Source organism: Notothenia rossii (assembly GCF_949606895.1).
Source record: "Notothenia rossii genome assembly, contig: scaffold_203, whole genome shotgun sequence".
Taxonomy (NCBI): domain Eukaryota; kingdom Metazoa; phylum Chordata; class Actinopteri; order Perciformes; family Nototheniidae; genus Notothenia; species Notothenia rossii.
Window position 1 is genome coordinate 57,501 of NW_027639523.1, and position 22,660 is coordinate 80,160.

The 22,660-nt window shown below is 48.9% G+C and overlaps 1 protein-coding gene across 7 annotated transcripts in view; it reads left to right on the forward strand.

The window, feature by feature from the left end:
- The window catches only part of zfc3h1 (zinc finger C3H1-type containing), a 41,253-nt gene extending 21,215 nt beyond the window's left edge, over positions 1-20,038 (forward strand). For 2 of the 7 annotated variants that reach the window (XM_079696012.1, XM_079696011.1), the window contains exons 18-35: positions 1-12; positions 95-196; positions 2,394-2,536; positions 2,913-3,079; positions 4,611-4,797; positions 4,979-5,746; positions 6,107-6,341; positions 6,430-6,535; positions 8,929-9,127; positions 10,961-11,055; positions 12,709-12,813; positions 12,892-12,996; positions 13,717-13,861; positions 14,066-14,166; positions 14,916-15,017; positions 15,339-15,378; positions 15,869-15,931; positions 19,414-20,038. The exon at positions 1-12 is cut by the window's left edge and continues 110 nt beyond it. In XM_079696012.1, coding sequence (XP_079552138.1) covers positions 1-12; positions 95-196; positions 2,394-2,536; positions 2,913-3,079; positions 4,611-4,797; positions 4,979-5,746; positions 6,107-6,341; positions 6,430-6,535; positions 8,929-9,127; positions 10,961-11,055; positions 12,709-12,813; positions 12,892-12,996; positions 13,717-13,861; positions 14,066-14,166; positions 14,916-15,017; positions 15,339-15,378; positions 15,869-15,931; positions 19,414-19,542 — 2,804 coding nt within the window. In that variant the 3' untranslated portion in view covers positions 19,543-20,038. The remainder of the gene's footprint in view (positions 13-94; positions 197-2,393; positions 2,537-2,912; positions 3,080-4,610; positions 4,798-4,978; positions 5,747-6,106; positions 6,342-6,429; positions 6,536-8,928; positions 9,128-10,960; positions 11,056-12,708; positions 12,814-12,891; positions 12,997-13,716; positions 13,862-14,065; positions 14,167-14,915; positions 15,018-15,338; positions 15,379-15,868; positions 15,932-19,413) is intronic. The other 5 variants (XR_013804732.1, XM_079696016.1, XM_079696014.1 and 2 more) reach the window with 5 other exon arrangements.
- The last annotated feature ends 2,622 nt before the right edge of the window (positions 20,039-22,660 follow it).

The window sequence follows — 22,660 nt, forward strand, 5'->3', positions numbered from 1 at the left end:
GTGCATGCACAGGTACACACACACACACACACACACACACACACACACACACACACACACACAGTGTTTCTCATGAGTGTGTGTGTTCTCACAGAGAGGTACATGCAGCAGCTGTTTGGTTCTAACTCGGTCCGGATGTCTTTGGATCAGAAGGCGGTGCTGCTCGTCAGCAAAGTGAACGAGAGCCGGCGCCACGGTGAGAAACTCAGTCACTCTTTAACCCTGTCGGAGTCGGGAGGAGCTGATAACTTATTCCGGAAATGACTCTGACCTACTAACTGACAGAAGTTATTGAGTCTGTGTCAGTTTACTGCTTGGCTCAGATCCACCAACGTCAGCAAGATCTCACCTCTATTAGCTCCTGAAGAACCAGGTTCAATGAACTGCTGTTTCAATTCAGACAACTCTCTAAATCTGTTTAAGCGATCCCGAAGGATTCTGATATCAGTAATGAGGTGTGGCCCTACCTAAGAGTGAGCGTGGCAGGGTGCATCTTACATTTGAAGCAGGAGAGGAGAGGAGATGTCCTTTAAGTTGTCCCAGTCCAAAAGGTGGGATCAGTTTATTTGAAGACAAATAGGTCCAAACTAACACAGGGTTTTTACCTTCTCTCGTTACAACATTATAATCATACTAAACATATCATGCTGTGATCGTGTTCTAATATGAAACCTTAATTCACAGTTTTACATTTATTATTATTCAACTGCCCAATTCAGTTGGGATTTTTAAAATCGTCCGAATTTTGAGGCTTCTTCTCACAAAAGGCCGGTGATAATAAAAAGCACATTAAACTTTTCATTCACCAAATCAGTTCTCATCACACCGGCCCAGCATGAATTCAGAGGACCCTCCTCAGGTGGCGGGTTATAAACAAACTACAAACAATTCAACAAAGACATTCGAGAGATATTTACCAAGTTTGAGAGAACCTTACCGAGAGCAAAGACCCAGCTAGCCCCCCCCCCCCCCCCTCGAGTTTGCTCCCTCTCTGCTCGTGTTTTTACTCTGGAAACAGGACAGAAAGAAACCCAAAGACCCCTCCTCCACACCCGTGTTTGTGGAAACTGGGCGTGGCCTCTGAAGGGCAGGACATCTCATTTAGCTGAGGCTTTTATCCAGAGAGACAATAAGTTCATTCAACCAAGAAGATACAAACTTGAAGAAAACAGAATCATATAAGTTCATCAGGTTTCATAGAGCCAAACATTTCAAGAGCTACTCAACTGACTTTAGATCAGCCAGCCCTTTATTAGTATATAAGTGCTTTGTTAGTAACTCTATCTCTGGAAGTGGAGTCCAAAGAGATGAGTTTTCAGTCTGAAGAAGATGTGTAAGCTATCTGCTGTCCTGATTTCAATGGGGAGCTCATTCCACCATTTTGGAGCCAGGATAGCAAACCCACGTGTTTCTGCTGATGGGAACTTGGGTCCCCCTCGCAGTGCGGGGGCAGCGAGCTGTTTGGCTGATGCAGAGCGGAGTGCACGTGCTGGGGTGTACGGTTTAACCATGTCCTGGATGTAGGAAGGGCCAGATCCATTCACAGCATGGTACGCAAGTACCAGTGTCTTGAAGTGGATTCTAGCAGTTACTGGAAGCCAGTGAAGGGAGCGGAGGAGCGCCGTTACGTTAAGCCCCCGCTGATTGGTCCAAATTGACCAATCCACACACTCGGTGCAGGCAGCTCTGCTGGTCTCTGCTCCGTGCTGCAGGCTGATAACAGACAGTCTCTGCAGACCCATCCTCACAGCGTCTATCAACCTATAAACCTTTTTCTTACTCAATATCAAGACACACTTATTGTTTTTATTTCGGCTGTGACTTTGTGTGTGTTCAGGTTGAGTTTGGCTGTGTATCGCTAAACAAGGAAATCACGGAGGGGGGGGGGGGGGCTGCAGCGAGCTGTTTAGTGGAGAAAGTGAATAGTGCTGAATACACATACTTTACAGAGATGCTGGAACCAATGTGAGTTTGGAACATTGCACAGGATTTTCTTAGTAGACCTCAACAATGGAATTATGATCAGTGGAAACGGCCATGACACCTCTCCTTTAAACTCAATTTAATAAACACATATATAATGTGATTATAGAAACATATAAGGCATTTTCATTGAGGGTTATACGAGAATGTATTTGATTATATTTGATTATAATGAACTTTGGTTCTAAGTATTCAGCCTGATATTGAGCCCTCACACAGACTCACAAACTCATTCCCTCGTTCCCTCGTTCCCTAGTTCCCTCGTTCCCTCATTGCTTCGTTGCCTCGTTCCCTCGTTGCCTAGTTCCCTCGTTGCCTCGTTCCCTCGTTGAATCATAACTCTTTGACTCATTAAGCAATTAACTGAGACATCGACTCATTGACTTTCTCTTGTTGGTGCCCTCCCCCAGTGCCCCCCTTCACCACCTGTAAGGACCCCAGGAGCTGGAGACCCTCAGCTCAGAGCAGCGCCCCCCCCCAGGAGGACAGTGAGGACGAGAGTGCAGGGGGGGAGACCCCGGAGGGGGGGAGGAGCGGTGAGGAGCGGAGGAGCGACACCTGCTGTTATTTTTAACATTTTGATTTGTTATTACATCCTGATGGTGTGTGTGTGTGTGTGTGTGTGTGTGTGTGTGTGTGTGTGTGTGTGTGTGTGTGTGTGTGTGTGTGTGTGTGTGTGTGTGTGTGTGTGTGTGTGTGTGTGTGTGTGTGTGTGTGTGTGTGTGTGTGTGTGTGTGTGTGTGTGTGTGTGTGTGTGTGTGTGTGTGTGTGTGTGTGTGTGTGTGTGTGTGTGTGTGTGTGTGTGTGTGTGTGTGTGTGTGTGTGTGTGTGTGTGTGTGTGTGTGTGTGTGTGTGTGTGTGTGTGTGTGTGTGTGTGTGTGTGTGTGTGTGTGTGTGTGTGTGTGTGTGCGCGTGCGCGTGTGTGTATAGACCCCGGCGGTGTGTCTCTGGACGTGTGTGTCTCCTCAGAAGACAAGCGTTACTTCCTCAGTGAGACGGACGACCTCTCCAACCTGGAGCTGAGCGTCCTGCAGAGCCCCAGAGACACCCAGCTGTGGATCAAACTGGCCTTCAAGTACCTGCAGCAGAGCGAGGCGTGAGTGCACACACACACACACACACACACACACTGAGGCCCCGGCCCACGAGGACGAAAACGGTCGTTACTGTTTAGTGTCATATAGACCGTTGGGCCACACGAGGACGACCAAATATGACAGGAAACAACTGTGGAAACGATAACGGGTCCCAAGGTGGATAGACCGGCACACGCAACGCTCTGGGGGGTCCAACGGCTCCGTGTGTGCGCCCTATACGATCATGTTCTGATAATGATGACGCAATAGCCCCGCCTCTCCCCACCTCTGCTGCTCACCCCCGCGTCAAAGTAAACCGCAAACTGAATTCAGATTATTGATCTTTCTCTCGATATGGACATAAACGCGAAGTCTAATCTGACAGGACGGAGACACGCAGCTCTGCTCTCCTGCAGCTCCTCCCGCTGTGATGCAGCGGTGAACGGAGCAACGGCACACTCACACTCACACGTGAGCACACTCACACTCACACGTGAGCACACTCACACTCACACGTGAGCACACTCACACGTGAGCACACTCACACTCACACGTGAGCACACTCACACTCACACAATTATTTGTGTCTGTATTAAGTGATGGGTCAGACTGGAGCACAGAGAGCTTCAGTCTGCATGAAACTAGGGATGAAAACGATTAATCGAATATTCGAAATTATTCAGGTATTGGAATATGGATTATGAATATTTGTATTTATTTTTTGGGAGTGATGCCTAAGTTGATTACATATGATCAAATGGAATAATTCAATGTATGCGACAGTGCCATAGCTGAGTGTGTCAGGTCTAAAGGTGTGTGTTGCTCCGCTCACCGGCCCCCTCACAGCGGGCAGAGCTGCAGGTGCTGATCTCTCTCTCTCACGTCCGGTTAGACTTCACTCGCGTTTATGTCCAAATCCATCAGATCTATTTGGAGCTAATGATATGGCTGCTGCCCCTCCCTGCACGCAGAGCACGCAGACTCAAACCTCATCTTATGCCCACATCCCAGCTGAGAGGGTCTTCTCTACAGCCGGCCTGATTGTGAATCGCCTATCCCCTGAGTAGACATGCTCATATTCTTAAAGAAGAATGAGTATTGAACAGCTTCATTCTGTGATAGGCCCTGCTACAGGTTGTTGATCTCTGTTGTCACGGGTTACGTTACCCTGACCCGTCATGTTGTTCGTGTTTGATCCCCCTTTCATTTAAAAACCAAGTGATGTTTTAAGCATGAAAGCTGCAGGCCTCTAGCTGCCAACTGTTCAAACTGTGATCAGCAGTTCAATACATTTGAGGAATTCGACTTTGTTTCTAAACTTATTTGAACATGTATTTATTTATTTTTCAAAATTATAAAGAATATTTTCTTTTTTTGTAAACATTTTCCCCACATTGTTTTTATAGGATATGTACATTTCGGGGGTCGAATATACATTTGCTTTCAAATTCCCATCCCTGCATGAAACCTCGGACCCTGTTTCTGAGATCTGATGGAAGTGGATCCTGTGTTCAGGACTAACGGGTGCTTTGCTGTCCTGTGTCCCTCCAGGTGTGCAGCGGAGGGTCTGGAGGCCGCCCTCAACACGCTGTCCCGGGCCCTGGAGAGTAACTGCGGGGACCCCGAGGTGTGGAGCCACTACCTGAGCCTGTTCTCCAGGAGGGGCAGCAGGGACGAGCTGCAGCAGATGTGTGAGATGGCCGTGGAGCACGCGCCGCACTACAGGGTGTGGTGGGAGGTGGGCACCAGAGACACTCACTGACTCTTTATGGGGGGGCTCCCTCTGCATAAGACGTGCTTTCTGCCACTTCTACTAACTCCTCTGATGGTTTTTCGGATGTATCAACTGTCCAATTGTTGAAATAGTAGAATAAATAATAAAAACATCTATAAATATAATGTTTCTCCTCCTGTTTCAGTACCTGACGCTGGAGGGCTCGTTTGAGGGGAAGGACTTTGTGTGTGAGCGCCTGCTTCAGTTCCTGCTGATGGAGGCGCTCCCCCCCTCCTCCCAGCTGATGGAGGCGCCCCCCTCCCCCTCTCAGCTGATGGAGGTGCCCCCCTCCCCCTCTCAGCTGATGGAGGCACCTCCCTCCCCCTCTCAGCTCATGGAGGCGCCCCCCTCCCCCTCCCAGCTGATGGAGGCGCCCCCCTCCCCCTCTCAGCTGATGGAGGCACCTCCCTCCCCCTCTCAGCTCATGGAGGCGCCCCCCTCCCCCTCCCAGCTGATGGAGGCGCCCCCCTCCCCCTCTCAGCGGATGGAGGCACCTCCCTCCCCCTCTCAGCTGATGGAGGCACCTCCCTCCCCCTCTCAGCTCATGGAGGTGCCCCCCTCCCCCTCTCAGCTCATGGAGGTGCCCCCCTCCCCCTCTCAGCTGATGGAGGTGACCCCCTCCTCCTCTCAGGTGATGGAGGCGCCCCCCTCCTCTGACAGAGGCTCCTCCCAGCTGATGGAGGCGCCCCCCTCCTCCTCCCAGCTGATGGAGGCGCCCCCCTCCTCTGACAGAGGCTCCTCCCCCTCCTCTGACAGAGGCTCCTCCCAGCTGATGGAGACGCCCCCCTCCTCTGACAGAGGCTCCTCCCCCTCCTCTGACAGAGGCTCCTTCCAGCTGATGGAAGCGTTGCTGTATCGGGTGCAGCTGCATCTGTTCAGCGGGCGGGGGGGAAGCGCGCTGGCTCTGCTGCAGGTGAGGACGCATGCACACACACACACACACACACACTCACACTCACACTCACACACACACACTCACACACACTCACACTCACACAAGATTAACAACCTCTGAAATGTCAAAATTTAGTATTCTGAACCGTGTAATAAATAAATTACAATTTTGTGTGTGTGTGTGTGTGTGTGTGTGTGTGTGTGTGTGTGTGTGTGTGTGTGTGTGTGTGTGTGTGTGTGTGTGTGTGTGTGTGTGTGTGTGTGTGTGTGTGTGTGTGTGTGTGTGTGTGTGTGTGTGTGTGTGTGTGTGTGTGTGTGTGTGTGTGTGTGTGTGTGTGTGTGTGTGTGTGTGTGTGTGTGTGTGTGTGTGTGTGTGTAGGGCGCCCTGAAGGCCCCTCAGCTCCGCAGCCTGTTGGACCACCTCTCCCCCTCGCACCGCGCTCTGCTCTGGCTCTGCTTCGTCCACCTGACGGAGTTCAGCCGGCTGCCGAGCCTCTTCCTGCCCGCTGAGTCGGGGCCGGGGCGGCTGGTCAGCACCGAGAGCTTCCTGATGCCCTGGAGGACGCCTCGGGACATCAGGACGCCCACACACACTCTGATCCAGCTGTTCCAGGGTACACACCCACACACTAGCTTAAGGAGAGCTGTGAAGACGCATTGTGTGCAGATGTAATAAATGTGTGTGTTTGTGCTTCCTGTCAGACGGCGTGCTGCAGTGCAGCGACGAGCGTCTGTCCGTCAGCGAGAGGACGCTCGCCTGCCTTCCTCTGCACAACAACCTCCTCTTACTCTACCGCGTCCTGGAGAGGTACTGTGGTTATTTCTATTGAAAGGTCTCCTATCAAGCAGAAGTCACTCTCTGATGTCTTCTCTCCATCACCATGTGTCCCCGGAGTGTCCCCGGTGTGTCAGGAGACTCACAAAGAGATGTGTCCCCCCTGAAAGCAGTCCGTCATTTTGACGGATTAGAACAAACTCAGAACAGCGCCAAAGTTCCCCGCAGCGAGGCTCCGTGTTATGGAGGCCCGCCAAAAAGGAAATGATATCGTTTCCAGACTCTGTCGAAAAGATCATTGAAATGTCTGGGAGTTTATGCTTTACGCTGGAGCAGGACACTTCAGAGACATGTCCTTAGTAACAGCTGGAAGAGAGGGGGGGGGGGGGGGGGGGCTACAAGGATCTGTTTGGGGTTTGGAGCAGGACACTTCAGAGACATGTCCTTAGTAACAGCTGGAAGAGAGGGGGGGGGGGGGGCTACAAGGATCTGTTTGGGGTTAGGAGCAGGACACTTCAGAGACATGTCCTTAGTAACAGCTGGAAGAGAGGGGGGGGGGGGGGGGGGGCTACAAGGATATGTTTGGGGTTTGGAGCAGGACACTTCAGAGACATGTCCTTAGTAACAGCTGGAAGAGAGAGGGGGGGGGGGGGGGCTACAAGGATATGTTTGGGGTTTGGAGCAGGACACTTCAGAGACATGTCCTTAGCAACAGCTGGAAGAGAGAGGGGGGGGGGCTAGAAGGACCTGTTTGGGGTTTGGAGCAGGACACTTCAGAGACATGTCCTTAGTAACAGCTGGAAGAGAGGGGGGGGGGCTACAAGGATCGGTTTGGGGTTTGGAGCAGGACACTTCAGAGACATGTCCTCAGTAACAGCTGGAAGAGAGGGGGGGGGGCTACAAGGATCTGTTTGGGGTTTGGAGCAGGACACTTCAGAGACATGTCCTTAGTAACAGCTGGAAGAGAGGGGGGGGCTACAAGGACCTGTTTGGGGTTTGGAGCAGGACACTTCAGAGACATGTCCTTAGTAACAGCTGGAAGAGAGGGGGGGGCTACAAGGACCTGTTTGGGGTTTGGAGCAGGACACTTCAGAGACATGTCCTTAGTAACAGCTGGAAGAGAGAGGGGGGGGGGCTACAATGATCTGTTTGGGGTTTGGAGCAGGACACTTCAGAGACATGTCCTTAGTAACAGCTGGAAGAGAGGGGGGGCTACAAGGATCTGTTTGGGGTTTGGAGCAGGACACTTCAGAGACATGTCCTTAGTAACAGCTGGAAGAGAGGGGGGGGGGCTACAAGGATCTGTTTGGGGTTTGGAGCAGGACACTTCAGAGACATGTCCTTAGTAACAGCTGGAAGAGAGGGGGGGGGGCTACAAGGATCTGTTTGGGGTTTGGAGCAGGACACTTCAGAGACATGTCCTTAGTAACAGCTGGAAGAGAGGGGGGGGGGGGGGCTACAAGGATCTGTTTGGGGTTTGGAGCAGGACACTTCAGAGACATGTCCTTAGTAACAGCTGGAAGAGAGGGGGGGGGGGTTTGGAGCAGGACACTTCAGAGACATGTCCTTAGTAACAGCTGGAAGAGAGGGGGGGGGGGGGGTTTGGAGCAGGACACTTCAGAGACATGTCCTTAGTAACAGCTGGAAGAGAGGGGGGGGGCTACAAGGATCTGTTTGGGGTTTGGAGCAGGACACTTCAGAGACATGTCCTTAGTAACAGCTGGAAGAGAGGGGGGGGGGCTACAAGGATCTGTTTGGGGTTTGGAGCAGGACACTTCAGAGACATGTCCTTAGTAACAGCTGGAAGAGAGGGGGGGGGGCTACAAGGATCTGTTTGGGGTTTGGAGCAGGACACTTCAGAGACATGTCCTTAGTAACAACTGGAAGAGAGGGGGGGGGCTACAAGGATCTGTTTGGGGTTTGGAGCAGGACACTTCAGAGACATGTCCTTAGTAACAGCTGGAAGAGAGGGGGGGGGCTACAAGGACCTGTTTGGGGTTTGGAGCAGGACACTTCAGAGACATGTCCTTAGTAACAGCTGGAAGAGAGGGGGGGGGGGGGTTTGGAGCAGGACACTTCAGAGACATGTCCTTAGTAACAGCTGGAAGAGAGGGGGGGGGGGGTTTGGAGCAGGACACTTCAGAGACATGTCCTTAGTAACAGCTGGAAGAGAGGGGGGGGGGGGGGGTTTGGAGCAGGACACTTCAGAGACATGTCCTTTGTAACAGCTGGAAGAGGGGGGGGGGTTTGGAGCAGGACACTTCAGAGACATGTCCTTAGTAACAGCTGGAAGAGAGAGGGGGGGGGGTTTGGAGCAGGACACTTCAGAGACATGTCCTTTTATCTGAGACCTGTAATATATGTCTCCTCATAGCATGATCGGAGGCCTTTAGAATGATAGTGATGTACCATCCTAATTGCTGCAGGTATGATGAGGGCGTGGCCCTGTGTGAGGCGCTGCTGCTGGTGTGTCCTGACTCCGCCCCTCTGAGAGTCTCTCTGTCCGAGCTGCTGCTGCTGAGGGGCGACACCGAGGGGGGGGTCAACACCTGGCTGACCGCTCTGACAGAGAGCCCCCACAATGCTGAGCTGCTGTACCGCTGCTGCTGCTTCCTCAGAGCACAGGTACACACACACACACACACACACCTCTGACTCTGACTTGTTTCGATAATCCTTCTCTGGTCAGCGCAACAAAATAAAAACGTGTGAGTTTTAACGACATGTTTATTTATTGACTTTTCACTCCTGGATAATCATTTGGCACAAAGATGGCACTGTTTGTCCGAGCACTTCATCCTTCTGGGTTTCATGAAGAACAGCTCCAACGCCTGTGTGCATGGGAACGCCTCTGGTGCTGGTCCATTAACTGCCAGTGTTTCCCACAGATCTGAAATATACTTGGGGGGGTGGTGGTAGCGGGGGGGTGGGGTTGAGGTGACGTTTAACATGAACCTTTCTGTTGGTCGCTTGTTAGCAGACCCTTCACGCGATGGCAGAGCGAACAGGTACAGGCAGGGCCCATAGTGAGAGCCCTATAGTTTCAATCTACCCACACGTAACCATATGGACATGGGTTACTGTTTTTAAAAAAAAAGTATTTATAAATGTATTTAGGAACCTATCCATGTGATTTTAAGTGGGGGTGGACCTCAAATCCTCTAGGGGGGTCCGGGGGCATGCTCCCCCGCTAAGATTTTTTATTTTATTTTGGAGTTAATGCATAAATCTGGTGCACTTTGAGGGGGAAATACAGAGACTAGATCTATGGAAACACCTATGAAACAGAACTGTACACATTTCAATAATCATCAAATCATGCCATAACCAATAACAGCCCATTTCCAATATGAAAAAACACTGAAACTTGTTTATTAATTTATTTTTGGTTCCTTTATAGTTGTGAGTGTGTCTGTGCTCCTGATATAACGTATAATGAGCGATTACAGGGACATTCTCCCTGGAGTCACTAAGGGCCTGACTCAAGGGCACACCAGTGGAGGTGTTTTCCTGGGGGGATTAGAACTCACAGCCTTCCGATCTTCAGCCCACCTCACTATCCATTCACTACCCTCTCAAATGGAAATATGTGTTTACATAAATGGTGACCACACCGTTTGAGACCCACTGAGAACTTAGACTAAGTTAATATCTAAACACTCAGAGAGTCCTTTACCTCTCCTGAGCTGAGGTTATCCCGAGCTTGAATGACACACAGAGACCAATCAAGGGCTTTGATTTATGATCTGTATGACAGTCACCCTGTGAGGCAGGCCACATCATGTGGACAGCCAGTCACCCTGTGTGAGGCAGACCACTTAACAGACCAGAAGGAAGCGAGATCAGAGCGAGGGAGCGAGGGATCATTGTCCACAAGTTAATCGATCGCAGATGGCGTCGTGGTCACGGACGAATAAAAAAAAAAAATTATGATTTTTAAAAAAAAAAACTAAATGGGTCGCGAAATATACTTGGGCTGCCGTTAATAAACCTGGGCGAACCGCCCAAGTATAGTCTATGTGTGGGAAACCCTGAACATCACAGCTGCTCCATGTGAAACATCAACAGACACACATCAACACACATTAGAAACAAATAACAAACATGGAACATCACAGCAGCTCCATGTGAAACATCAACAGACACACATCAACACACATTAGAAACAAACAACAACATGGAACATCACAGCTGCTCCATGTGGAACATCAACAGACACACATCAACACACATGAGCCACAAACAACAACATGGAACATCACAGCAGGATCAGTGAGAGCTGCTCAAAGAGCCTTCAGCGTGCATCTGATCTGGATTCAGCTCTGTATTTACTTAGAGGATCGACTGAAGCACAAAGGATGCTTCAGACTTTATTGATCTCTGATTAGATGGTAGCAGTTTATATGTTCTATGATGTTGTTGAAATGTTATTTAAATGTGTGTTGTGTGTGGTCCCAGGAGAGGTGCAGCGCCATCGCTCCGCTGGTCCGATGCTTCATGCTGTCGCTGTGTGAGGAGCAGCAGAGCGTCAGGGAGCCCGTGGACGTCCTGCGGTATGCTGGTCCCTGTTAGCTCTGACGCTAACGCTACACACAGTGCGATGCTAACACAAGTCCCTGTTAGCTCTGACGCTAACGCTACACACAGTGCGATGCTAACACAAGTCCCTGTTAGCTCTGACGCTAACGCTACACACACTGCGATGCTAACACAAGTCCCTGTTAGCTCTGACGCTAACGCTACACACACACTGCGATGCTAACACTAGTCCCTGTTAGCTCTGACGCTAACGCTACACACACACTGCGATGCTAACACTAGTCCCTGTTAGCTCTGACGCTAACGCTACACACACACTGCGATGCTAACACTAGTCCCTGTTAGCTCTGACGCTAACGCTACACACACTGCGATGCTAACACAAGTCCCTGTTAGCTCTGACGCTAACGCTACACACACACTGCGATGCTAACACTAGTCCCTGTTAGCTCTGACGCTAACGCTACACACACACTGCGATGCTAACACTAGTCCCTGTTAGCTCTGACGCTAACGCTACACACACTGCGATGCTAACACAAGTCCCTGTTAGCTCTGACGCTAACGCTACACACACTGCGATGCTAACACAAGTCCCTGTTAGCTCTGACGCTAACGCTACACACACTGCGATGCTAACACTAGTCCCTGTTAGCTCTGACGCTAACGCTACACACACTGCGATGCTAACACTAGTCCCTGTTAGCTCTGACGCTAACGCTACACACACTGCGATGCTAACACAAGTCCCTGTTAGCTCTGACGCTAACGCTACACACACTGCGATGCTAACACAAGTCCCTGTTAGCTCTGACGCTAACGCTACACACACTGCGATGCTAACACTAGTCCCTGTTAGCTCTGACGCTAACGCTACACACACTGCGATGCTAACACAAGTCCCTGTTAGCTCTGACGCTAACGCTACACACACTGCGATGCTAACACTAGTCCCTGTTAGCTCTGACGCTAACGCTACACACACTGCGATGCTAACACTAGTCCCTGTTAGCTCTGACGCTAACGCTACACACACTGCGATGCTAACACTAGTCCCTGTTATCTCTGACGCTAACGCTACACACACTGCGATGCTAACACTAGTCCCTGTTAGCTCTGACGCTAACGCTACACACACTGCGATGCTAACACTAGTCCCTGTTAGCTCTGACGCTAACGCTACACACACACTGCGATGCTAACACTAGTCCCTGTTAGCTCTGACGCTAACGCTACACACACTGCGATGCTAACACAAGTCCCTGTTAGCTCTGACGCTAACGCTACACACACTGCGATGCTAACACAAGTCCCTGTTAGCTCTGACGCTAACGCTAAACACACTGCGATGCTAACACTAGTCCCTGTTAGCTCTGACGCTAACGCTACACACACTGCGATGCTAACGCTAGTCCCTGTTAGCTCTGACGCTAACGCTAAACACACTGCGATGCTAACGCTAGTCCCTGTTAGCTCTGACGCTAACGCTACACACACTGCAATGCTAACGCTAGTCCCTGTTAGCTCTGACGCTAACGCTATAAACACTGCGATGCTAACGCTAGTCCCTGTTAGCTCTGACGCTAACGCTATAAACACTGCGATGCTAACACTAGACACACTGCGATTTCTGAGTTCATGTTAAAGTTGCTTCTTCCTATCTGCAGACAGCTGCTGGGTTTCCCCAGCGAGGAGCTGCAGAGAGCTCCAATCATCACAGACCTGCAGGAGCCGCTCCGCCAGCAGAGAGCCTACCTGCACCTCATACACTGGTAACACTTCATTTATTATTATTTAATATATGTTTACATGTGTCTAACATGTTATTAACGTGTGCTTTGTATGTTTAGCTGCTGGCAGCGGCTGCACGGATCAGTGGACGACACTGTGGACGCCTACGAGAGAGCGCTGGGTTCCATCCTGCAGCGAGACCAGCTGCACACTCTGTGGATGGAGTGAGTGTAACCTGGGGGGGGGGTCACCTGCACACAGGAAGGGTCCACCTGGGGGGGGTCACCCGCACACCGGGGGGGGTCACCTGTACACCTGGGGGGTTCACCTGCACACCTGGTGTTCACCTGGACACCTGGGGGGGTTCACCTGTACACCTGGGGGGTCACCCGCACACCGGGGGGGTCACCTGTACACCTGGGGGGGTCACCTGTAAACCTGGGGGGTTCACCTGCACACCTGGTGTTCACCTGGACACCTGGGGGGGTTCACCTGTACGCCTGGTGTTCACCTGCACACCTGGGGGGGGTTCACCTGTACGCCTGGGAGGGTTCACCTGTACGCCTGGGGGTTGTCACCTGCACACCGGGGGGTTCACCTGCACACCTGGGGGGTTCACCTGCACACCTGGTGTTCACCTGGACACCTGGGGGGGGTTCACCTGTACGCCTGGTGTTCACCTGCACACCTGGGGGGGTTCACCTGTACGCCTGGGAGGGTTCACCTGTACGCCTGGGGTTGTCACCTGCACACCGGGGGGTTCACCTGCACACCTGGGGGGTTCACCTGCACACCTGGGGGGGTTCACCTGCACGCCTGGGGGGGTCACCTGCACACCGGGGGGGGGTCACCTGCACACAGGGGGTCACCTGTACACCACAGTTAAACCTGAGAAGCTGTCTCACCTGTCGCTCACCTGTCTCTCTGTCTCTCACCTGTTTCAGGTACCTGGAGTTCAGCTCTGTGTCCCTCAATCGGTCCAAACGGTTCTCAAATCTGATCCATCGCTGCCTCAGCACCGTCCCGTCCCGCCTGTGTGTCCCCTTCAACCCCGCTGAGTTCTGGAGCTGCTACACCTTCCACAACAAGGTCTCACCTGTTCTATCTCACCTGTCCTACACCTCACCTGCACTACATCACCTGTTCTACATCTCACCTGTTCTACCTCACCTGTTTTGTGAGGACCGTGTTCAACCTAAACTAGTTTCTAGAAACATAAAGATCCTGAAAGGATATTGAACGTGACCACACGGTTTTACCTGATGGAAATGCTCTGTGCTGATTGGTTCTCAGGTGGTAACGCTCTACCTGCGCTGTCTGCCGAAATCCCAGCATGCTCTTGTTCTGGAGAGACTAAGATACGCCATGCCCAACAACACTGAACTGGGTCTGAGGTACACACACACACACACACTCTGTAGTACCAGGTCTAGGACAGGGGAGTCAAACTCATATTCGTTCAGGGGCCACGTTCAGCCAAATGTAATCTCAGGTGGGGCGGACCAGTAAAATCATAGCATAATAAAAATGTACATTCTTAACATGTTCACATTTCTGAAGAAAAATAAGTGACAACATTTTCTGCCTCAGATTATCTTTACACATGTGCATCGCAACAGATCAGTCTCTACAAACACATTCAGATACTAGTGTCTGGATCTGAACAATATAGTATGATCAAAACTACTTCAAGAAATGATCTTACACTCATTTCCACATCTGTGTGGTAATCCTGACACAACAGCATACGACCTAAAGAGGGAACTATTAAGGAAGGTTATCCCCCTGCCTTGTACATCTATAACGTTTAGTCATGCCGCGGGACGGATTGGACCCTCTGGTTGGATGTGGACAACCCTAATGTAGGATGTTTAAAGGCTCATCGGGATTCATAGAGGAAGATACGTAACATGTTAAAAACCCATCGCACAACTGGATGTGGGCATGAGTCTGCATCCGTGTCCCTAGTTTCCACATCTGTAGACCAGCAGTGAGCCTTACAGAGGAAGCCCTCTCCGATGTGTGTGCGCGTATTTCTCTGAGGTTGTTTCTGAGCTGGCGTTAGTTACCTGAGGTGGTCTGACCCCGTGGGATCCAGCTCTGTGGTGTTTGTTGCTTCCTGAGTTGCTGTGTTGATGCTCAGGTTGCTGCATCAGGAGTGGCAGGATGGAAACATGGAGCACCTGAAGTTCCAGGTCCGGATGCTGAGCAGCCATTCTCCCAAGTGCCTCGCCTACTGGAACATGTGAGTGACACCCAGCACGGACCATGAGAAACCAAAGCTTAAATCAAGGAGCCAGGATGTTCTGAACCCAACCAATGAAGACCTTCACACTGCAGGGGAAACAAGTGGAAATGTCCTTTTATAATCCTTAGCTCCACTGCTGGGGTGTACATGGCTGTTAATCCTCTATTCATGGGCAGGAATCAACCATGTTTGTTTTTTTCACTGTGTAATCTTAAAGTATTCATGAAGCAGCTCCTAAAAATATATGAATGTGTGTTTTTGTGTGAGATCAATAACCCTCTGAGGTGTGTTTCCTGACTGTATCTGTGTTTCTCTCAGAGCGATAGCTGTGGAGAAGGAGCTGAAGCTAACTTCTGAGGTGAGTCAGGGACGGAGAGACGCTCTGAAGGACCTTTTATTCAAATATATAACTATATACCCAAAAACTAAGAACAGTATAATATGACACAATACTTGGATAATAAAATATGTGCAGTATTAGTATGAGAAGTGGAGAGCTGTGCAGATATTAAGAAGTAGCTTTGTGTACAATGTGCTAAGTTCAGAGGGTGATGGAAGACTGATGGGATTTGGTGAGAGCAACCCACTAGGACTGTCTTTCCATGTACAAGGAGACCAATCACAATGGTCAGGTCCATTAATGGTTTAATTTAAATGAACTGCCTCAGGGTCCTACAGGTCCTGGAGGGACGGAGGACCCTCTGCAGAGCGCCTGACTCTGGTTTCCTCCCCACAGGCTTCTTGGTTGACAGTTTGTTGTTGTTTGTTGGTTTATTAACCTCTCACTTTGTTTTTTGTTTTTGCTGTTTCTCCTCCTTCCTCTTTATGTCACTTTATTTCTCTTCCAGGTGCGACGTCTGTATCATCAAGCTCTGACCAACCTTCCTCTGTGTGCTGAGCTGTGGAAAGATGTAAACACACACACACACACACACACTGACTCACTTCCTGTGTCTCATTCGAGTCGCATGTTGAAAATGTTTTAAACCAAACGTTAATTGTCTCAAAGGTTTATAGGTAAGCGCTGGTCTATGGGAATGCGATGGTCTTTAAAGATGCGATGGTCTTTAGAGATGCGATGGTCTTTGGGGATGCGATGGTCTTTAGAGATGCGATGGTCTGTGGGGATGCGATGGTCTTTAGAGATGCGATGGTCTTTAGAGATGCGATGGTCTTTAGGGATGCGATGGTCTTTAGAGATGCGATGGTCTTTAGAGATACGATGGTCTTTGGGGATGCGATGGTCTTTAGAGATAGACGCGATGGTCTTTAGAGATGCGATGGTCTTTGGGGATGCAATGGTCTTTGGGGATGCGATGGTCTTTGGAGATGCGATGGTCTTTAGAGATGCGATGGTCTTTAGGGATGCGATGGTCTTTAGAGATACGATGGTCTTTGGGGATGCGATGGTCTTTGGGGATGCGATGGTCTTTGGAGATGCGATGGTCTTTGGAGATGCGATGGTCTTTAGAGATGCGATGGTCTTTAGAGATGCTATGGTCTTTAGAGATGCGATGGTCTTTAGAAATGCGATGGTCTTTAGGGATGCGATGGTCTTTAGAGATGCTATGGTCTTTAGAGATGCGATGGTCTTTAGAAATACGATGGTCTTTGGGGATGCGATGGTCTTTAGAGATGCGATGGTCTTTAGAGATGCGATGGTCTTTAGGGATGCGATGGTCTTTAGAGATGCGATGGTCTTTAGGGATGCGATGGTCTTTAGAGATGCGATGGTCTTTAGAGATGCGATGGTCTTTAGAAATGCGATGGTCTTTGGGGATGCGATGGTCTTTAGAAATGCGATGGTCTTTGGGGATACAATGGTCTTTAGAGATGCGATGGTCTTTAGAGATACGATGGTCTTTAGGGATGCGATGGTCTTTGGGGATGCGATGGTCTTTGGGGATGCGATGGTCTTTAGAGATAGACGCGATGGTCTTTAGAGATGCGATGGTCTTTAGAGATGCGATGGTCTTTAGAGATGCGATGGTCTTTAGGGATGCGATGGTCTTTAGAGATGCGATGGTCTTTAGAAATGCGATGGTCTTTGGGGATGCGATGGTCTTTAGAAATGCGATGGTCTTTGGGGATACAATGGTCTTTAGAGATGCGATGGTCTTTAGAGATACGATGGTCTTTAGGGATGCGATGGTGTTTGGGGATGCGATGGTCTTTAGAGATAGACGCGATGGTCTTTAGAGATGCGATGGTCTTTAGAGATGCGATGGTCTTTAGGGATGCGATGGTCTTTAGAGATGCGATGGTCTTTAGAGATACGATGGTCTTTAGAGATGAGATGGTCTTTGGAGATGCGATGGTCTTTAGAGATGCGATGGTCTTTGGAGATGCGATGGTCTTTGGGGATGCGATGGTCTTTGGAGATGCGATGGTCTTTAGAGATGCGATGGTCTTTAGAGATGCGATGGTCTTTGGAAATGCGATGGTCTTTGGGGATGCGATGGTCTTTAGAAATGCGATGGTCTTTGGGGATACGATGGTCTTTAGAGATACGATGGTCTTTAGGGATGCGATGGTCTTTAGGGATGCGATGGTCTTTGGGGATGCGATGGTCTTTAGAGATAGACGCGATGGTCTTTAGAGATGCGATGGTCTTTAGAGATGCAATGGTCGTTAGAGATGAGATGGTCTTTGGGGATGCGATGGTCTTTAGAGATGCGATGGTCTTTGGGGATGCGATGGTCTTTAGGGATGCGATGGTCTTTGGAGATGCGATGGTCTTTAGAGATGCAATGGTCTTTGGGGATGCGATGGTCTTTGGAGATGCGATGGTCTGTGGAGATGCGATGGTCTTTGGGGATGCGATGGTCTTTAGGGATGCGATGGTCTTTGGAGATGCGATGGTCTTTGGAGATGCGATGGTCTTTAGAGATGCAATGGTCTTTGGGGATGCGATGGTCTTTGGAGATGCGATGGTCTGTGGAGATGCGATGGTCTTTGGGGATGCGATGGTCTTTAGGGATGCGATGGTCTTTGGGGATGCGATGGTCTTTGGAGATGCGATGGTCTTTGGGGATGCGATGGTCTTTGGGGATGCGATGGTCTTTAGGGATGCGATGGTCTTTGGAGATGCGATGATCTTTAGAGATGCAATGGTCTTTGGGGATGCGATGGTCTTTGGAGATGCGATGATCTTTGGGGATGCGATGGTCTTTGGAGATGCGATGGTCTTTAGAGATGCGATGGTCTTTGGAGATGCGATGGTCTTTGGGGATGCGATGGTCTTTAGAGATGCGATGGTCTTTAGAGATACGATGGTCTTTGGGGATGCAATGGTCTTTGAGAATGCGATGGTCTTTAGAGATGCGATGGTCTTTGGAGATGCGATGGTCTTTGGAGATGCGATGGTCTGGTCTTTAGAGGTGCGATGGTCTTTGGGGATGCGATGGTCTTTGGAGATGCGATGGTCTTTGAGGATGCGATGGTCTTTAGGGATGCGATGGTCTTTAGGGATGCGAGATGCGATGGTCTTTGGGGATGCTATGGTCTTTAGAGATGCGATGGTCTTTAGAGATGCGATGGTCTTTAGGGATGCGATGGTCTTTAGAGATGCGATGGTCTTTGGGGATGCGATGGTCTTTAGAGATGCGATGGTCTTTAGGGATGCGATGGTCTTTAGGGATGCGATGGTCTTTAGAGATGCGATGGTCTTTGGGGATGCGATGGTCTTTGGGGATGCGATGGTCTTTAGGGATGCGATGGTCTTTGGAGATGCGATGGTCTTTGGAGATGCGATGGTCTTTAGAGATGCAATGCTCTTTAGGGATGAGATGGTCTTTAGAGATGCGATGGTCTTTAGAGATGCGATGGTCTATGGGAATGCGATGGTCTTTAGAGATGCGATGGTCTATGGGAATGCGATGGTCTTTAGAGATGAGATGGTCTTTGGAGATGCGATGGTCTTTGGGGATGCGATGGTCTTTAGAGATGAGATGGTCTATGGCGATGCGATGGTCTTTGGGGATGAGATGGTCTTTGGGGATGCGATGGTCTTTAGGGATGCGATGGTCTTAGAGGATGCGATGGTCTTAGAGGATGCGATGGTCTTTAGGGATGCGATGGTCTTTAGGGATGCGATGGTCTTAGAGGATGCGATGGTCTTTAGGGATGCGATGGTCTTTGAGGATGCGATGGTCTTTAGAGATGAGATGGTCTTTAGGGATGCAATGGTCTTAGAGGATGCAATCGCCTCCTGATAGGCGATGGTCTCCTTGGATTTGAGGGTCTCTTGGGGTGTGCTCTTACAGTGACATTTCTCTTGATAGGAGACAGGAAGTGACAGCAGGATCTGTTTACACCTCACCTTCTTACACGCATGTACACCTGCTACCCCCTCCTCCTCCTCACCTCCTCTCTCCCCCCACCCACCCCACAGCGCCTTCTGGCTGCAGTAGCTGACGGAGACGGACCCCCCCGGCTGCGGCGGCTGCTCTCCAGTGTTCAGCAGGTGGGAGTGAGTCTCGGTCTCAGTGAGCGTCTCACTTTAGTGACCGAAGATCAGTGACATTAAAGATTAATAAGCTGTAGATGAGTGAGAGCAGACCGAGGTAAGACGGAGCCCCTCCCCCACCCCCCACAGAGAGTCCACATGTGTCTCATCATGGACGTAAGTATAGACCTGCTGAGTGACCCGGTGATGAATTCATGTTTCTGTTTCTGTCACTTTTCATTTGGACCTCATTCCCACCCTTTTTATTTGACCTGAGCCCCCCCCCCCCCCCCCCTCCCCCCTCCTGTAGCAATGCTGCATCTGCACGTTGTCTTTTCTTTGTCTCCTGAGGAAACACAAGACTTTTATTTTGATAAAGATCAATATGAATATTTTGAGAGAGACTGACCGGCTGCAGGACTCGCGGCTCTGCTGGATTGTTTTTTTCTTTTTTCTCAAAGTTCTCTCATGACATGATTAAAGAGTATCCCAGCGGAGAGGAGAGGAGTCCTTCCACTGTTGTTTTTTATATGTTGGATTTAAATGTTATTAAATTATTTTCTAAATATAAAAGAAATGTCTCCTGAGTTTTCATTGTGTCTCTGTGTCTGTTATTATCTGGTCATCTGTTACTGCAACAGTCTGTAAATAACAAATCGTTACAATCAGATGCATGCGATTACCGTCTCTGGATTAGATACGGGGAAATTATGCAAAGTAAAGACATACGAGGTAACATGAAGAACACCTGAAGCTCCATGGATTTATTTTCTGTGTTGGGCGTGTAAAATAAAATCTGAAGTTTATTTCTATAGCACATTTAAGAACAACCGAGTGGACCAAAGTGCTGTACGTCAATAAATATATATTATAATAATAAAGCTTTATTTAAATAGCACTTTTCATACAGCACATTAACATAATGACACATATCACAAGTTAAAAATAAACAAGAAGAAATTCCCCTCGGATCAGATGTTAAGAAATTTACAGATACATGGGAGGCTGTGGCGCAGTGGACTAGTGCGTTGGTGTTGGGTTTAAGGGAGTCCAGGTTAAAATCCCACTGCAGTCAGCATGTCGTTGTGTCCCTAAAAAGATGTGAAAAAAACTAATTTAAAAACACAGGACAATAAAACCTTTAAGCCACAGACTGAAAACTCACACGGGACGTAAACACAATATGAAACCCTGATTAAAAGCACACACTGTCATGTCTTTTAGGTGGTCTACAAACGCAAGTGGGTCTTCAAGCTGGATTAAAAAAACAGGCAAACTGCGAGCAGATCAAACCATTAGGGCTTTGTATGCAAACAATAACTATATAAATTAGACTCTAAACTTTTATCTGAAGCCAGTCTAAAGATGCCAGTACAGATTCAAGACTTCATCATCATGTGCTCAGCAGCTACAGAGTAGATATGGAGATGACAAACTAGAGTCCTCCAAAAGAGCAACATGAATATATATAGGAAATAAATCATCTCTTTGTGTTCGGGCGGCAGACACCCTATCCGTTTTTAAGAGCGCGCTTAAGACCTTCCTTTTTGATAAAGCTTATAGTTAGGGCTGATTAGATTCAGCCCCTAGTTTTGCTGATATAGGCTTAGTTTGTCAGGGGACATCGTACTTCTTCCTTCTCTCTGTCTGTACCTGTGTACTCTCATGTTCCCATTAACCCAGCTTCCCCACATTTCTTTTTGGTCTCTATCTACGCTGGGATTCTGAGTCCTGATCTGAGTCCTGGACTTCGAGTCTTGGCTGAACCTGTCTCTGCGGTCCTGCCTGACTCTCACCATACTACTTCCCTGATGGCTCCCACAGGATAGCTGACATCCTCGTGGATTCATCTTCTTATTACAGACACATGCATTTCCTAACATTTGTTCTTCCTATGTTGTAAAATGTATTATCTATCTATCTATTTACACACGGCATCTATTGCACGTCTGTCCGTCCTGGGAGAGGGATTTCATTTCAAACCTTTATTTAATCAGATTGGTCCCATTGAGATCATAGATCTCTTTTTCAAGGGAGACCTGCAGCATAGGTTCCACATGAAACATAAAACAATAAAGGACATCATACATTATAATCCCTCCTCTGTTGCTCTCCCTGAGGTTTCTCCCATGTTCCCCTTCAAACTGTGGGGTTTCTCCGGAAGTGTTTCCTTGTACGATGTGATGGTCTAAGGACAGAGGGTCTAAGGACAGAGGGTGTCGTGTTGTCATACTGATATTCTGTGCAATCTGTGAAGTCCACTGAGACAAATGTAAAATTTATGATATTGGGCTATATAAATAAACATTGATTGATTGATTGATTGATAAAAGATAGAAACAGTCATTTTTCATAAGTTCTGACATTTCTCTGAAAATCAAAAAATTCTGACTTTTTTTCTGAAACGAATATAAAAATCGGACTTTTTGATTAAAAAGCTCATCGTTCAGAGAGGATTCTGAGAACATGGGGAGAGGAGGTAAGAGCTACCAGAAATACACTGTTTAATTTTAAACATGATATAATCATGGTGGTACAGTGTACTCGCATCAGTGGAGATGTGGTGACATGATGACTCTTGTACAGCAGGGGGCGTACATGCACCTTCAAGTTGTTTGCGACCCAACATTTCCTCTGTAATGATTGCTTTTATGAATGACATGAATATACACAAACGTAATTGCAAAAGTAGGAAAGCCCAACAATTGTACACATTTCTAAACCCCTTACTTCCTGAGGCACCACTGTTTCTGTTTTCTGTTCATAAAGCGCTCAGATACATCAGGACTAAAGACACACACTCACTCACACTTTCTCTCTCACACTGTCTTTGTCTCACACACACACTGTCACACTGTCTCTCTCACACTGTCTTTCTCACACTCACACTGTCTCTCTCACACACACTCACTGTCACACTCTCACTCACTCACACTGCCTCTCTCACACTGTCTTTCTCTCACACTCATACTCACGCACACACTGTTTCTCACACACACACACACACACACACACACACACACACACACACACACACACACACACACACACACACACACACACACACACACACACACACAAAAACACAGGCCATCAGACTGTTAAACACCTGAACTCTGTAAAGAACATCCATAAACATTCATCTGTTTGCATTATGCTAATTATTTATATCATAGGCTATTCCATGTACTTG